The sequence below is a fragment of the Trachypithecus francoisi genome, unplaced genomic scaffold (assembly GCF_009764315.1).
Source record: "Trachypithecus francoisi isolate TF-2019V2 unplaced genomic scaffold, Tfra_2.0 Lachesis_group0, whole genome shotgun sequence".
Classification (NCBI taxonomy): domain Eukaryota; kingdom Metazoa; phylum Chordata; class Mammalia; order Primates; family Cercopithecidae; genus Trachypithecus; species Trachypithecus francoisi.
In genome coordinates this window covers 57,054,332-57,072,031 of record NW_022681453.1, presented here as the reverse complement: position 1 = coordinate 57,072,031, position 17,700 = coordinate 57,054,332, and the positions used below count along the sequence as shown (strand labels likewise).

General features: G+C 50.6%; 1 protein-coding gene across 5 annotated transcripts in view; it reads left to right on the top strand.

The window, feature by feature from the left end:
- The window catches only part of IQSEC1 (IQ motif and Sec7 domain ArfGEF 1), a 396,118-nt gene that overhangs the window by 251,048 nt on the left and 127,370 nt on the right, over nt 1-17,700 (top strand). Inside the window, exon 1 of one of the 5 annotated variants that reach the window (XM_033210758.1) lies at nt 16,771-17,312. The exons of the other annotated variants lie outside the window; for them this stretch is intronic. Within the exon in view, the coding sequence (XP_033066649.1) occupies nt 17,245-17,312 (68 nt within the window). The 5' untranslated portion in view covers nt 16,771-17,244. Of the gene's footprint in view, nt 1-16,770; nt 17,313-17,700 lie in introns of those variants that run through there. 5 annotated transcript variants of the gene reach the window in all.

The window sequence follows — 17,700 nt, the reverse complement described above, 5'->3', positions numbered from 1 at the left end:
GCAAATGGAGCCACTTGGCTTTTTGCCTGATGCCATATTCCGTTGTTTAAAACAGCGATCCCAAACTTAAGAGCATGAAAGGGGTGTTTTGCAGACAATGCATAATTAACCACTTCTAAACACAGGGTGTGCCAGGCTCCCTCAAAGCTGTTAATTATTCTTCATTAGTGATCTTAAATTAATGTAAAATAATCCTGGAGCTCTGCCAGAGGCTGGGGCAGGGGGAGGAGCGGAGCCGCTTATTTCAGCTAGCAAACGGAAAGAAAGCTTCACGGTGTGGAAAGAAAGCTTCACGGGGCGCCTCTGCGTTCTGCCTTGGTTGCGGGGAGGTGCCTCTGTAGACTCTTTAGCTCTGGCCCAAAGGCCATTATGGGAGGCAGTGAGCCCTCTCCCAAGTTGCCAGAGCCCAGCTGACCTCAGGGTACTTTGGTTAATGAAATAGTTTAGGTGGGAAGAAAATGTGGAGGAGAGTAGTATACCCATCACCCAGCTTCCAAAATAAGCTGTTAGTGATGTGATGGACCACCCCTGTGGGCCACCCCACAAATCTGATGCCCTCCCTGCTTCCCCAGAGCTAAGCCTAAACAGTCCCTCTTGTTTGGTGTGTAGATTTCCCATGCACATTTTTTAAAATTGCTGTAGGTACATAGTAAGTGTATACATTTATTGGGTACATGACATGTTTTGATACAGGCATGCAACGTGAAATACCCATTTCATGGAGAATGGGGTATCCATCCCCTCAAGCATTTATCCTTCGAGTTACAAATAATCCAATCACACTCTTTCAATTATTTTTAAAATGTACAGTTCAGTTATTATTAGCTGTAGTCACCCTATTGTGCTATCCAATAGTGGGTCTTATTCATTCCTTCTATTTTTTGCACCCATTAACCATACCTACCTCCCCCTCTATCCCCCAACTACCCTTCCCAACCTCTGATAACTGTCCTACTCTCTATGTCCATGAGTTTTAATTGTTTTGATTTTTAGATCCCACAAATAAGTGAGAACAAGTGATATTTTGTTTTTCTGTACCTAGCTTATTTCACTTAACATCATGACCTCCAGTTCCATCCATGTTGTTGCAAATGGCTGGATATCATTGATGGCTGAGTAGTACTTCGTTTTATGCATATATATACACACACATATCTATATTTATATATATACACATATATACATTATATATTTATATATACATATATATTTTTATATATGCACATGTTTTATATACATACCAAGTTTTCTTTATCCATCTGTTGCCATGTACATTTTTACAATGTTGTTAACACAAAAGATTGTTTTACATGTTTTTAAACTTTAGATCATAGTATTATAAACTTCTAGTTGCTTTTTTAAAAGTTTCAATTGTGGTAAAACACACATAGAATTAAAATCCACCATCTTAACCATTGTACAATTCAGTAGCATTAAGTACATTCATGTTATTGTGCAATCATTCCCACCATCCATCTCCAGAACTTTTTTATCCTCCCAAACTCTGTATCCATTAAACACTAACTCCCCCCGCACCCCCAGCAGCCACTATTCTACTTTCTTTCTCCATGAATTTCACTGCTCTACCATATGAATGGAATCAATACAGTATGTTTTTGTTGTTGTTATTTTGTTATTTCACTTAGCAGAGTGGTCTCAAGGTTCATCCATGTTGTAGCATGAGTCAGAATGTCCTTCCTTTTAAGGCTGAATCATACCCCACTGTAAGTATGGACCACGTTTTGCTGATCCTTTCATCCACAAATGGACACTTGTGTTGTTCCCACCTGTTTGTTATTGTGTGTAGTGCTTCTATGAACATGGGTATGCAGATATCTCTTCAAGATACCATATGTAAAGCTACTTAGCACGTATAAACACTCAAAGAAATAATAAATAAAAATAAATTGTTTAAAAAAGCAAATTATGAAAGGAGCCAGTCAGATTGCATTCCCACTTCACCTGACTTCAGAACTGCACTGTCCCCTCAAGCCACAAAGCCACTCAGGGTGCCCCCTGTACAGCCACTCCTCCCTGGACTGAACTTCCCTGGCCAATAGATGAGGCCCGGGGCATCAGCTGTGTGGGGGGTGCCCGACAGCCTTGGATGAGCCCAGGAAGCTCGGCCAGCTTGTTTTTTCAGTCAACATTTTATTGGTAAGATTCATCCATGTTGCAATGTATAGATCTCATTGATTCATTTTCATTGGTGTATAGTATTTCATGGTACAGCCATGCCCCGGTCTGAGTATCTGCTCTCCTGTTCTTGTGTATTTTGGTGATGTCCCATTTGTCGATGTTACAGACAGGGATGCAGTGAGCCCTTGCCCCTGCCTCCTTGTGCATGGCTGCGGGCATTTATGGAGGGTTTGTACCAGGATGGCACATGAGTGTCTTCAACTTTCCTAGGCTTAGTGAGCTTGCTTTCCAAAGTGGCCCTGGCAGTGTGTAGCCTTACCAGTAGTGGGTGAGAGTCCCACGTCCCCACATTCTTTCTACACTCGCTATTAAAAGCCAGGTGTTTTTTTTTTTTTTAATGTAAAGATGAGAGAAAGAGAGATTCAGAGAGGAGAGCATGTAAATGGTATGGGGGCACACCTGTAGCTCGACGCAGCCCTAGGCATCCTGGAGTGGAGGGTGAGGCGCACATGTGCTGTTCCCCTGGTCTGTGTAGTTCCAGGCCCTCCATAGTAAGAGGCTTCCAAGAGTGGTAGGAACTCTGCCCATACACTGACTTTGCAACGTCACCTTCAGTACACCATGGATGCCATTGTCTGGTTTGGGATGTGGGACTAGTTCTGATCACATAAGGTGCCAGCTGGTCTGATGCGCAGGTTTCACAGATTGCTTCTATTAGAAAGAACAGAGGCCGGGGATCTCGAAAACACAGCATCTAGAAACCCACTTTGGGATGAGCTCCCCAAACTGCTGGCTCAGTAAGGGAGCTCAGTGGATGGGATTCCAAGCACATAGCCTGGGAAGCTGGCCGAGCTTCCTGGTCTCATCCAAGGCTGTCGAGCACCCCCCACACAGCTGATGCCCCGGGCCTCATCTATTGGCCAGGGAAGTTCAGTCCAGGAAGAAATGTCTCTACAGGGGGCACCCTGGGTGGCTTTGTAGCTTGAGGGGACAGTGCAGTTCTGAAGTCAGGCGAAGTGGGAATGCAGTCTGACTGGTTCCTTTCATAATTTGCTTTTTTAAACAATTTATTTTTATTTATTATTACTTTCTTTGAGTGTTTATATGTGCTAAGTAGCTTTACATGCAGTATCTCTGTTAATCCTCACAACAGCCTTGTGAAATGAATGCTATTATTTTTTCCATATTTCAGACAAGGAAAAACTGAAAGCAGAGAGGTTAGATGACCAGCCTAAGGTCACAGAAATGGAGTGTAATTTATCAACCCAGGTGACCAACTCCACTGAGCTACACTATCTTGTGTCTCCTCCACACTAATGAATGCTTTCTGACTGCATATAACTGTCACGGTTGTTATGACGGTGTAACACATCACCCCAAAACTTAGTGGTTTGAAATCCCATAGAACTGCAACTTGGGCAGAGTCTGCTCTACTCAGTGTCAGCTGGGCTTTGAAGACCGGGGGCTGGATTCCTAGGAAGCCTTACCTGCCCCCTCAACCACCCAGCCACTCACTCCCTTCCTCACCTTGCAGATGCTCCTGGCTGACAGCTGAGACCTTAGCCAGGGCTGGCAGCCAAAACACCTGCACAGGACTCTCCATGTGGCCTGGGCGTCCTCACAACATGGCGCGGGGGTCCCAAGGACGAGCAATCCAAGCGAAAGAGAGCCAAGTAGAAACGGCCACCTTTTATGACTAGGCCTCAGAAGACACACAGCATCACTTCTGTGGCATGATCTTCACCAGGACAGTCAAAAAAGTGCTGCCCAAGCCCATGGTGAGGGACTTAAACTCTACGCCTGATCGGGAGTGGCAAGGTTCTGGCAGAGCATGTGGGACAGGAGATGAGATTGCAGCCATGTTTGGAAATAGAATCTGCCACAATAGCAAATCACTTCTCCACTCTAACCCTCAGCATCCTGGGGTTGGGAAGAGGACCTAACAGGTGTGGGGGCACTTGGGATCCAGTGGCATTCAATCAATGGTGGGTTTTCTTTTCCTTAATGGAGTCAGTTGAAATAAGTGTGGTGATTATTCAAGAGAGGGGGCAATCATTTCAGCTGGGGAAGCAGGAGAGGATTCTTAAGAGTTGTAGAGCTGAGATGGGTCTTGAGGGATGAGGAGGACTTGTCACGTCCACGTAGGGAAGACAGTGTCCTTGGCAGAAGAGTCCTGAGAAGGATGTGCAGATGGTGCCTCGTGTCTGATGGAGTCTTTGGTGGAGGGCAACAGAAATAGCCCCAGGCCAACTACAGCAAAAAGGGAGTTTACTGAGCCACTCTTGGAAGTTCAGGGGACCAGCAGGAAGCTAGAGAAGTGGATTAGGAGCCAGGGCGCCTACTCTGTACCCCCAAGGGCAGGCTCACAGCTGTGAACAAAGCTCCCCGGAAGCCTACAGCCCTGTGCCGCCACTCAAGCTGTCAAGTCTCAGGAGAGTTTCACTGGCTGAGTTCAGGTCCTGTCCTGCTCCTTGGCAGTGCTGGGATGTCAGTGGAGGAGGAGAAAGCAGGATAGAGCCTCCAGGGACCCTTGGGCTTCCGTGGGGCACAGGTTTCTGAATTCCCACCCCACCAGCACTGTGCCCTGTCGGGGAGAAGCCAGTCCCTGGGGGCATGGGAATGCTGTTAGGGGAGCCTGTGTGCCGGACAGGACCTGCATGTGGGCCTGTGTTCCCTGCAATGGCGAGCATTAGCTCCAACACTTCCCGCTGGGCTGGTGAGATTCAGGTGCGGGTGTAGGTGAGAAATACCCCAGAGGGGCAGGTTGACCAAACTGGCAGGGCCTTGAGAAACTTGTCCTCAGCAGAATAGGTGCAGTGAAGGAATGAGAATCAAGCATCCAGAGCCGAATCCGGCTGGTTTAGAGAGAGCAGCTGATCTCCTAGTGCGAGTCATGGGCTGCCCGGCCTCAGTCAGCAGATCCTCACTGGGCCCATCCAGAGAGCATTTAAAGCAAGCGTTGCAGGTGTCAGCAGGCTCTGCACTGGCTCAGTCTTTCACTATGCCCTCTACTCCTCCCTGGCTGCCTTCTGTGTTAGCAGGATCCCACTGGTGACAAGAAGTGGGAAACGGGTGTTAGGTTCATGGAGATTTGATTTGGGCAAGCGTTCTTGCTGGGTCGAGACCTTACTAGCTTCTCACCACAGACACTTCTTGCTCTTAGTAACTGCTGGATTTAGCATGTGAGATGAATCCATCCCAAGTGACTGTTTGCACCTCAGCAGTTTCTTGGCAGCCACCTGGTTGAACAGGTCCTTCCTTCTGGGGGGGAGATCATGCCAACCTGAGGAGCTCCACTTGCCCAGTTGACTCTGTGGGGAGACATCTGGTCCTGAGTGGTTGCAAGCTGAGCCCTTTGCCCGGCAGGGCCTGTCACAGGCTGAAAAGTGTCTCCCTGAATTCATCTGCTGACGTCGTAACCCCAGTACCTCCGAATGGGACCTTATTTGGAAATAAGGTCTTTAATGTGGGGATTAGGGTGGGCCCTAATGCAATCTGACTGGCGCCCTCATGCCCTCATAAGAAAAGGAAATTGGGCCGCCTACAGTGGGAACACCATATTCATCTCATGTGTCAACTTGCCTAGGCCATAAAGTGACTGGATGTCTGGTCACACATTGCTCTGGGTGTGTCTGTGGGGCGTTTCTGGATGCAATGAACATTTGGATTGGGCCGAGTGAAGCCGAATGCCCTCCCCAGCCTGGGTGGTCCTCTTCCAGTCAGTTAAAGGCCTGAATTGAACAGAAGGCTCAGTAATCAGTAAGAGGGTCTCCTGCCTGGTGCCCACAGGCTGGGACGTCGGTATTTTCCTGCCTTCAGACTCAGACTGAAACATGGGCTCTTCTTGGGTCTCAAGCCTGCTGGCGTTTAGACTGAAGCTAAGTCCTCAGCTCTCCTGGCTCTCTTGCTGACTATAGATCTTGAGACTTGTCAGCCTTTGTAATCATATGAGCCAATTCCTTATTTTTAAAAAAATGTATATACATACATATACCTATATATGCATCTCCTATTGGCTCTGTTTCTCTGGAGACCCCTGACTAATACGCCATGTGAAGACACAGGGAGAACACAGCCACATGCAAGCCAAGAAGAGAGGCCTCAGCAGAAACTCACCTCGCTCTGACTTCCAGACTCCAGAACTGTGAGGAAACTCATTTCTGTTGTTTAAGCCCTGTGGTCTGTGGTGTTTTGTTACGGATGCCCCTTCAAATCAATACAGGGCCTCTCTGTCTTCATCTGTGAAGTGGGCACGAGGACCTGTCCTCGGGCTCGTCAGGAGACGCTGTCTGGGCACGTGTTCTGTGCCCTCACCAGAGCTCATGTGTCTGGTGTTTGGTGGTCAGGGCTGGGATTAGGGTGAGACAAGTGAGGTGTTCACCTCGGGCACAGAATTTAAGGGGTGCCAAAAAAACTCAGTAACCAAGTAAACAAAATATTGAATTTTAAAATAAACACAGGCTGTTGTTTGTCTTGCAACACCGTGTGAGTATTGTAAAGGGAGAGGTCATTTCCAAAGGCACTGCAGTTTCCAGGCCCAGAGGCCCTCGTGTGCCCTGCAGAGCTGGTTTATGAGGGTTGACAGGGACATGTGAACAGATCGAGCAATGTGGGGCTTTATATATAATGTTTTTAAAAATATTTTTAAAGCTTTATTTGTTTTTTCTACTTGGTTCAAAATATGAGGGGCTATTTTGGTGTTTTAGGGGTGCACATTTATCCTTCTGTGTCAGGTTCCAACCTGGCTCCGTGCAGCACAGTTGCTGGCCCTGGGCTGGCCCATCCGCATCCTGCAGGCTCGGCCTGCGGAAGTCACGGCAGCACAGCGTCCCCCATGCTGCCCTGCGCTGCCCACTTTCACAGGGCCGGCCTGGGTGTTCTCCTTGGAAGGCCTTCCTGGGAACATTGCCCTCGAATGTGTGTGTGAGAGGCTTAAGAATCAGGGGTTGTTTCTCCATAGAGGACCGCATGAGGTCAGTTGGCAGCTCTGCATGAGCTGTGAGGATTGGAGAGTAGTACCGAGTCAATGTCAGTGCCCTTATTTTGAAAACCGAACCGTGATTATGCCAGAGAATGTCCTTGTCTTTAGGAAAGACACTTTGAAGGAGTAAGGGGCTTGAGGTGGACACGTTACTCTCAGTTACAGGGGGAAAGTGTGTATGCGAGCACAGATGTGTGTGCGTAGAGAAACGAGAACATGAGAAAGCAAATGGGATACAATGGTAACAAGTGGGGAACCTGAGTGAAGACTATACAGGAGTTCTTTGTACTCTTCCTGCAACTTTTCTGTAAGTCCGCAATTAATTCAGTATCTAAAGTTTTAAAAACAGAGCCAGAGGTTTCTGAGGTCTGGCTGCAGATGCTCATGAAGTTCTCTACCCTAGACCTCCTCCATCGTATTCTTAGTCCTTCAGGTGTCAGCCCGAGTCTCCTCCTTACAGAGGCCCTCCCCGTCACCTTGTCTAGCATAGCGCCGCCCTCCCCTCACCTTTCACGTCGCTCAGTTTTGTTTTCTCTGTCACCCTCACCATCCTGGGAAATTATCTCATTCATTTGCTCGCGTTTTTATCCTGCATCCCCTGTCTGCAAATGTCGGCTCCATGAGACTGTCTGTCTTGGTCACTCCTGCCCCTCTGCGCCCTGTGCCTGGCACACAGTGGGTTCTCAAGCAATATCTGTGAACAAGGGAAAGGTTAGATGATCACAGTTCTAAAGGTCAGAAAACCTGGAGTCTTGTCCTTTCTGGTTATACCCCATGGACTTGCCAGGAGATCTAGGGCAGTGTCCTGCTCCCCCGTGGACCTCGGTTTCCTCATCTGTACCCAGCCGTATAGCTTCTGGACTGCGTGTTGAAGAAAGCCCCAAGGTTCTGCAGAGGCCGAGTCCCCCAGCTGAGCCCCTCCCTGCTGTAGGCAGGGGCCCTTGTCTACCAGCTGGGGTGGACCTGTCCCTGCCCCCAGGCTTGTCACCACCATTCCCTGATAAAGGAGAAGCATGTGGCAGAGAAAATGAGCTGCGTGGCCCTTACCTGTAGGCCAGTGCTCCCAGAAAGGTGGGTCCAGGTAAGAGTGAGTTCAGTTCTCTCCCTGGGCTTCTTTGTAACAAAAACGGGGCAGGTTTTAAGCCCAGCATCTTTGGCAGGAAACAGTATCTGTGTGAAACTCAATAACACTGTCTTGTTTTCATGGTAACCTTCTACTTACAGCAGATGATCCTAGTTTTCCATTTAAAGGAGTGATATAAGGTTTCCTTTTAAAATAAATGTATTCAGGGGTGAAATCCAACCAATGTATTAATTTGTGCATTGCTTTTAGCTTCTGATTGTTGAAAGTGTGAAATATGTGTGGAAGTGAAGATAGCTGCTTGGTGAAGGTGAACCTCGGAGTTGTAAGGCGAATCCCACGACTGTATGGCACAGCTTGCGCCTTATGCTTGAGTTTCTTCCACCCACTCCATGCTGTTTTTCATGTTCAGCTCTCCCAAAGGGTCTCCAGAAATGTCTTTTTACAGCTGGTTTGTTCAAATCAGGGCCCTAACAAGATCCACACCATGCACGTGTCTCGTAAGTATCCTTTTACCTAGAGGCTCCCCTTCCTTTTTCATCTTTGCAGTATTTGTTGAAGGAACAAATTTGCCTGTGGCATGTCCCACTTTCAGGATTAGGCTGATTGCCTCCCTCATGATGTCATTAAAGCTGTTCCTCTGTTACCTGTAGTTCCTGTTAACTGGGAATTAGATCAGGAAGCTTGATTAGACTGAGGTCCAATTTTTTAAGCCAGATGATTTTAAAAGAAAATATTTAATAAATACTAGAATGGAAAGAGAGTGCACCAGAAAGATGCAGCGAGGTTGGGCACGGTGGTTCATGCCTATAATCCAGGTACTTTGGGAGGCCAAGGCAGGAGGATCACTTGAGACCAGGAGGAGTTTGAGACCAGCCTGGCGAACATGGCGAAACTCTGATTCTATTAAAAATACAAAAATAGCTATGTGTGGTGGTGCATGCCCGTAATCCCAGCTACTCAGGAGGCTGAGGCATGAGAATCACTTGAACCTGGCAGGAGGAGGTTGCAGTGAGCAGAGATTGCACCACTGCACTCCAACTTGGGCGACAGAGACTGTTTAAAAAAAAAGATTTTAGACAGAGCATGATGGCTCGCGCCTGTAATCCTAACACTTTGGGAGGCTGAGATGGGAAGATTAGTTGAGTCCAGGAGTTCAAGACCAGTCTGGTTAACATAGCGAGACCCCCTCTCAAAATAAGTAAATAAGTAAAGGTAGGGCGAGGGTGGATTTGGGAATGGTCTGGGAATGCAGGAAAGCAATGGAGCAGGTTCAGGCAGCAGACTTACTTCTACAGGTCTGGGTGTTGGGAAACAGCCCAGAGGCAGCAGATGACAAGGAAAGGAGGCAGGGAGGCCAGTGAGGAGGTGAGGGCCAGCCCAGGGTGCTGCAGTCCTCACCAGTCCTCACCAGTCCTCTTTGAAGGGGATTTGTGTGGACATGTGTGCGCATGCACGCACACACACATCTCACACACCGCATGTGTGCGCATACGCACACGCACAAGGGGAGGGTTCCCGTTTGGCCCCCCTTGACCTGCATGGCAAGACCCAGGGAGTCAGGATACAGGGGCTGAAGAATTGAGGCCTCTCAGCACAAGAGTGGGGGTTGAAGGGAGCAACTTTCTTCTTTGTCTAAGGAAGGGGCTAGTGAATAGGCACAGCCTGCAACAAAAGGGATTTAGGTTAGACATTGAGAAGGACTTCCAAATCAGCCGAGGAGAGCCATGTTACGTAGCGGTTATGAAGTGTGTCTCAGAGCAAAGCTGCTTCGGTTCAATTCCCTGCCCTGCCATGTTCTATCTGTATAGCCCTGGGCATGTCTGTGGACGTCTCTCTGCCTTCCTTTCTTTATCCTATAGATGAGATAGTAACAGCACCTACCTCATGGAATGGGCCTAAGCATTAAATGAATTAGTCACACATAGAGGAGTGGCTACAAGAACCATTCAGTAGCCCTTCGGTATCACCATTCTTGTTGTGTTGATGGAGAGCTGTGTCACCCTGGAGGCTTTAAAGACAGCCACAGCCAGAAACTGTCAAGGCTAGAGGCTTAGAAGGGCAGTTGCTGTATATTTGTGGCCTTCTATGTAGCTTTACACAGTGCAGTCACACAGCATTAGCTCCTCCCATTTGCTTCGTCTTCACAACCTCTGGAGATAGATCCTATTTTTCTCCCCATGTTGTGGATTAAGAAACTGAGGTAGGCCAGAAGGTGTGAGGAACGGCTTGTGAGGACTCAAGCCATTGGCCAGTGCAGGTCTCAGAGTCAGGACTTCTGATCTGAAGTCCCAGACGTCCCAGATCTGTGGCTTCCTTGCTGTGTGACCTCAGGGCAAGTCACCTCCCACCTCTGAGACTCCATTCTCCATCTCCAACAGTGAGGAATGAGGCTGGAGTCTCCGGTTCCTATGTTGTCTAATTTCCTTGCATAGAAGATCTGAACACAAACCCTGATGGTCAAACCCGGTACCATCTGCCCTCCCCATGGCTGAAAGGAAACATGTCAGAACCCTCAGAAGGGACAACCTATGGGGACTGGCTGTCACTTTGACTGATTGCTAATGTCAGTCCTGCCATCTGGGATGCCATCTGTCCCACAGCCATGACACCTGCAGAGGTACGCAGTTCTAGGGTCTGGCTCTGCCCTGACCCCAGTTGGGGTCACCTTAGCAAGTTCTTGGAAAAACATCCCCCAAACAGCCTCCACCCAGATGCTCAAGAGCTGCTCAGGATCCTGTTTCTACCCTCCCATGGCATAACTCGATAAGATTGTGCAATTGTCTTTATACTTCCTGCTGGCCTAGCCTGGCCCAGCCTCGGGGGACAGCTGACAAACAGAGGCCAGACGGTAAACAGACCCTGGCCCCAGATCCCACCCTGGCAGGTCATGTCCCTTATCTGGGACTCAGTTTTATTTGCAAAATAAGGGCAGAGGGATCAAGTGAGCTAGTTGTCCGTTCACTCATTTGGCAGTATTCATTCATTAACTCCCCCTCTGAGCCAAATCCTATGATTGAGGCACGAGAAATGGATAAGCAAACCCCCTATTTGCCCTCCTGTCACTTCCAGTCTGGGATTATCAGCCCTGCGGGGCTGTGAGGGGCCACAAGCATCTCTGGAGCTGAAACAATCATGGGCAGCTTCCTGGGGGAGGTGGTAGCTAAGTGGACCTTGAAAGGCAAGAAGGAGCGGGGGATACAAGAGGTGTCCTGTAGGCCAGACACTCACAGATGTATTTCATTTGGCTTTCATAGGATTAGCCTACATATCATTGTAAATTTGAATTTACTGCAAACATATAAAAATCAAGAGCTTTTATGTAAAAACCTGGATTTCTGATATCTGAAAAATCAGAGTCCTTATTTCTGCAGAGCAGCCATCAGCCAGAGCCGAGCCGTAGTTGTTCTGTTTGACCAGTGGGAGTCTCCCCATTCTGCCTTGCCTCATCGTCCCTCCGAACCTGCTCCCACTGGCCATCCTTGTGTTCCCGTCACTGTGGATGGAACCTCCATTTTTCTAGTTGCTCAGGCCAGAAACCCAGTCATCATCTTCCACTCCTCTTTTCTCTCTCAACCCCTCATCTTATTGATAAGACATTTCTACCAGTTCCACTTTAAGAATATCTCTAGAATCCAACCTCTTGTCTCTACCTTCCTGTCCACCACCCCAGTCCAAGCAACAGTTCCTCCCTGGCCCCTGCTTGGGCCATCGCCCCCTTGTGGTCTCTTTTCTGCACAGCAGGTAAAGTGAGGCCCTGCAGGCCAAGTCTGGCAACTTGGATGCTGGCCCTTTGTGCTCCGTAAGATGGACTTGGGGAAGTTCTTCTCTGCCTTCTTTCCCAGCTCCTGCCCTGAAGTGAGTGCCCAGCCCCTGCCCGCACACTGGGATATTAGTGGCCATCCTAGGCCTGAGACAATATGGTGGAACTCAGGATACCAGCTGCCCGGGATGCTGGGAGCCCACGCTGTCCTCCAAGACCCAACGCTCTTAGCATCCTGGACTTTCATTTTTCCGTTTGGAAAATAGGGGCACCCCAGCACCCCATCCTCAAAAGGCCAGTGCTTCTTGAGAAGGGGGATTCAGGGTTTTGAAGTTCAGCCGACTCGGTGTGTGCCTTCCTGTGCCTTGCATGGCTCGGCACCATTGGAAGACTGCAGATATAAAGGACAAGTGATTTATTTTGTTTTCAGCCTCCAGAGCTTCAGCTTTAGAGTCAGATAGGCAGAGCTGGGTTTATATATCATCCTGAGTATCTAACCTTAGCATCTGAACCTCAGTTTATTAATTTGTTAAAAATAAATAAATAAATAAAAGGCTGGGGAGATAATAATAACTGCTACTTCATAGGGTGATTGTGCAAAGAACTGAGCTGCATAGATCTCCCCACCCACCCCTCCCCTGCTCATGTGAGCTCTCAGAGCAGTGAGGGAGGGATGCAGAGACAGGTCATCCAAGTGCGGGGAAGAAATGGCTGCAGTCCAGGCTCAGGGAACAAAGAGGATGCGGGGCAAAAAAGGATGGACTCCTGGAGAAGGGAAGTGTGTCATCCAGAGAAATGATCTAGTTCATATGCCTTCTTCATGGCACAGGCCACTGCGAGAAATTGTTTTCGTTTGCTCCCTTGGTTCAGAAGGAAGGCCAGCCCCACCAGGCTCCACAGTTTTGTCCACCAACTCCTCACGTGATGATATCTGGCACAGAGTAAGCCAATCAATGAATGTTGATTGGGTGAAGAAACAAGCCAATGGAAAATTGGCTTCCTAGAGGAGGTGTCCTTTGAGTTGAGCCTTGACAATTGGGTCCTGTTAGGAAACATGGGTCACTACACAAACTCCCTTGCAATGTGGCCTGGGATGGGGCTGTGTGCAGGGTGGGATGGGGTTAAGGCAACTGGGCACCTGGGCTGGCAGCAGGGGGGAGCCCTAACCAGTCCTGGGCCAGAGGGTTGGGGGAGAGAACAGTTTCATGAACCAGAAAGAGAGAGACCTGAGTGCAAACAGCCACCCATCAGGACTGTGGCTGCCGAGGGGCACAGGAAGCAAAGACAGAGCTGAGGCAACAAGTACCCTCACCTACAATTCTCTCCTCCACCTCCTGACCTCCTGCCAGGGCCACTGCTGGCCACCCCATCAGGAACCAGGGGGCAGTGGGAGCCTGGGAGCTGCGATCCTGGACCCAGAGCAGACTGGGGCATGTGGAGAATAACTGGCCAATGTGTGCAGATTTCCTGGCCCAGGATGGACAGGCCTGGAGATCTGAGAGGGCTCAGCGGTGTTGTGATGGAGTGGGGGTCACTTGGGGGTGTCAGGAAGCTCAATGCAGAGGGAAGATGTCAAAGGGCCTTGCCCACCTTACCCTGGTTTCCCGTGGGTGACAGTCAGCATGGGAGAGTGGGTAGAATAGGAGAGGCTGCACGGATCTCCAGTGAGCAAGGAGGGGTCTCATACTGTCACTTGTAGTTCTCCAGGTAGGAGTTGAGTATAGTGTGCCCATTTTGTGGATGAGACAGATACGGAACAGTGGCTTGCCCCTTAAGCCAGAGGCAGAAGCTGGAGGGTCTCAAGGCCCTAAAACCACAGACAGTTACATCTCGACAAGCGAGGAGAAGGCACACATTCAGTGAGGCCTAGAGGCCAGACAGAGGCTCATTGACCCTCACTCAGCTTCCAGAGCAGGGGGCACCCCTTCCAGTCCTCATTCCCCCAAGCGGGGTCCCCTTCGACACCGTCTCCCCACTATGCCTGCTGCCTTCCTCAAGTGCACACAGTCTCTGAGCTGTGCCCTGCCCTCAAAGGCCAAGTTCACAATGGCATCAGAGTCTCCCAGGGAACAAATGTGTCCTTTCCTTTGCCTGGGCGGCAGTGACTTCATCCCCAGTGGGCTGTGTGAGTCACTGGACTGAGGTTGGAGGGCCAGCCAGTTCCCTGCACAGCCTGGCTTTGGCCTTGTGGCTGGGGAGATGGAATAGCTGAGGGGGTGAAGGCTTCCACGCAGACCTGCCCTCGCTTCCACTGCTCTTGCTGGGGCTCCCTGTGCAACTGGCACTGAGCACCTAACACATGCCCGGCAGTGCCGGGGGGATTTAGGTGACAGCTGGTATTTACTGAGTGCACTCTCTGTTTCAGAAACCATTATGAACTCTCACTTCATGGACTGGCCATGCTGTCCTGCAGACAGTGATGTTGAGAGGTTAAGTGTTATACCCAGGGTCACACAGTTCTGTAGTATCCCTCATTCCTCATCACGGCCAGGAGGGCAGAGATTTTTATTCTTATTTTGCAAAGGGACAAACTGAGGCTCTGCAAGAGGAAGTAGCTTGTGTAGAGACAAAGGAGTCAAAGATGAGTAAGGAATGCCCTGTTCTCAAGGATGAGCCCCTGAAGAAGGCAAAGACAGATAGAGTGTGACATGTCCTCAATGAGTGGATGAATGGGTGGATGGACAAATGGTGGATGGGTGGATGGATGGACAGATGGGGTAGATAGATGGATAGATGTGTGGATGGATGGACGGATGGGTGGATGGATGATGGATGGATGGGTGGATGGATGGATGGGTGGGTGGATGGGTGGATGGATGGATGGATTAAGGCTCATTTGCAATGAATTCAAATTTACAATGATATGTAGCAACATATGATATGTGGATGGGTGAATGGACAGATGGATGGATGGGTGGATGGATGGACAGATGGGTGGATGAGTGGATGGGTGGGTGGATAGTTGGGTGGATGGATAGATGGATGGATGGGTGAATGGAGTGATGGATGGATGGATGTGCAGGTGAGGGAACAGATGGACGGATGGGTGGATGAGGGGATAAATGAATAGATGACAGGAAGGAAGATAGATGGATGTGTGAATGGATTAACGAATCTATGGATGATTCATTGGAGAGGAAGGTGTGTGGATGTGTGAATGTATGAATGAGTGGGTAGAGATACAGCAGGCAAGCAGAGGCTGCTTCCACCCACAAGAGACACTGCAAAAACTTCCCCTACTAGGAGGACAGGCCAGATAAACATTTGAATGGAGACCCTAGTCTGTGTGGCACAGGGAACCGAGGCCAGTATGAGAAGTGATAGGGAAGTAATGTCCAAGGGAGAGTTTCCTTAGGTCAGTGGGGTTCCATGATGGAATGGGGAAGCTTAAAGAAAAAACAAGGAATGGGGAGCCTTGAAAGGTAGTGAGCTTCACATCACTGGGGGTGTTCAAGCAGAAGCTGGGCAGCCAATCCCGCTGCATGCTATGGAGGAGCCCCTGTGGCAGGTGGAGGTCTGCTGTGGTGGCTTGTGAAACGTCCTCTGATGACAAGGAGGGAGAAGAATTTGGGTTTCCGAGTCCCCCAGGGAGGCCACAGCCTTTGTAGAAACCTATCTTGCTTTGGGATGAAAAGTTCTTTCCTGGCTCGGGGGACGGAGAAGCATGCAGCTGCTAATCCTTGGTGTGGGAATCCGGCTGGAATCCGAGACAGATTTCCCATTCTGCACAGGCTAGGGCACGGGGCCTGGGGACAGAGCGAGGCTTTGGAGCCCTGGCTCCACCCTCCCTATTTCTGCCGACAGGTGATGGCCCTCTCTGAGCCTCGGTTTCCCCCTGGTGAAATGGAGGCCCTGCTGCCCACTCTACATGATGCCTAGGGCCCTGCTGGGTGCCAGGTGCTGGGTGCACCTGCCCTTCTGGGGGACTTCCTGGGGGCCGTAGGTGGGGAAAAGTAGATCTGTGAGCGTTGACCTTAATCTGTGAGTCATTATCCCTGGGGGCCCTGCCTGGGAAGCCCCAGCTGCCTGGGCTGGGCTGGGCCTGGGAGCAGCTGGCGGGGACCAGGGTGGGGGCTCAAGCTGGGGCCTCAGTCTGGAAATGCCCCAGACCCAGCCTGGGCCCAGACCCCACGGCCCTCAGCTGCTCAGAGACTCCAGCCTTTCATCCCACCCCACCCCATCCCTACAGAGAGAAGCCAGCTTACACCCTGACTCCAGCGTGGGCTCTTAGAGTCAGACTGCCAAGGTTCAAATCCCACCTCCACCAATTCCTAGGTCTGTGACCTAGGGTAAGTGACTTCCCCTTATCTGTGTCTCAGTTTCCTCACATGTAAACCAACACGAATCATAAAATCCACTTAATAAGAGCATTGGGAGAACTGGGTGAGTTAGTTCTGGGCCTGAGGAGGGCTTAGGCCAGTTCCCAGGGCTCCACGAGCCCACAGTAGCCTGAGGTGAAACTAAGGCCAGAGGGGGCTGACCACACCCAGCATCAAACAGCAAAGAAGTGGCCCAGCCAGGGCTAGAAACCGTCTCACCCACCAGCTGGAGACCCTCGGAGTCAGCCACTGTCTAGAGGATCAGCCCTGATTTTGTCTTTATTTTGCTTTGTGTCAACCCCAGGCTTTCCCTAGGAGTGAGGTGGCAGAGCAGCCCCTTCCTCCACCCTCATCTTGGCCAGCTGGTTGGTGGGCAGGGCTGCAGGCTTTGGGCTGCGGGGCGGGAGTTGGGTTTAGGCCTCTGGGGAAATGGGGAGGATGTGGGCCCGCCCTCGCCTCCCCACCCGCCTCCCTCTCTCTGAGCTCGCCTCTCCCATCCTAGACCAGCCTCTGGACGCAGGGCCAGCCCCTGGGCTCCGGCAGCTGAGCTTTTCCTCACCGGCGGACGCCCCTCACCCATCCCGCCCTGAGTGACTCACTGCTCCCCTGGCCTGCAGCCACCACTGTCTCCTGGCAGGAGGCAGGCGCAAGGTTGTGCAGAAGCCACAGGGTCTAGTGTGTGAGGGCCGCTTGGCCAGGAAGGTCTGGAGCAGCTAGACAGGACCAGGGCACGGAGGCTGGCTGGCAGATAGTGGGGCCTGTGGCTCAGCTCTGCAGGGGCCAGTGGCAGCTGGTGCCTCCCCTTTCCCCTGACTTTGGGAGCTTTTCTTCCCTCTTCCCACCATGAAGAAGGAAGGGACCTGAGAATCTGTGAAGAGAGCCGGTCCCCGGCCAGGAGACGCTGGGTGGTGGGGCAGTGGTGGTGGGCCCCTCGGCCACTTGCTGCTCCACCGAGCCAGGCATGAAGGGGGATGGCAGTGCCGTGTGGAGCCTTATGTGGAAGTACTGCATCTCTGTGAGGACACTCAGGTACCGGGATGCATGCGTGGCTGCTCTGCCTGGCTGTCGACTGTTGGGCTGGACGGTTTGCATGGCTATACAGGGTCCAGGAAGGAGCTGGGATGGAGGCAACTGGAGCAACTTTCAGTCTCTGGTGACGCAGGAGGAAGAGAGTGGAACCATGGCCAGGGGTTGTGCAGCATTTGCCTGGGACCCAGAGCACCCATTCAGGAAAGGAACACCAGGGGCAGGTACAGCATGTGTTACATAACATGCTGGCACAGGGCACAGCTGTGTGACCCTGGCCCTGCCCCACAGCCTCTCTGAGCCTGTTACCCACCAGTGAAATGGGGCTCACATTTGTCCCTTCAGCGCTTGGTGTAGTGATTCCTTCGTGTGACTGTAAATGTCAGTCACT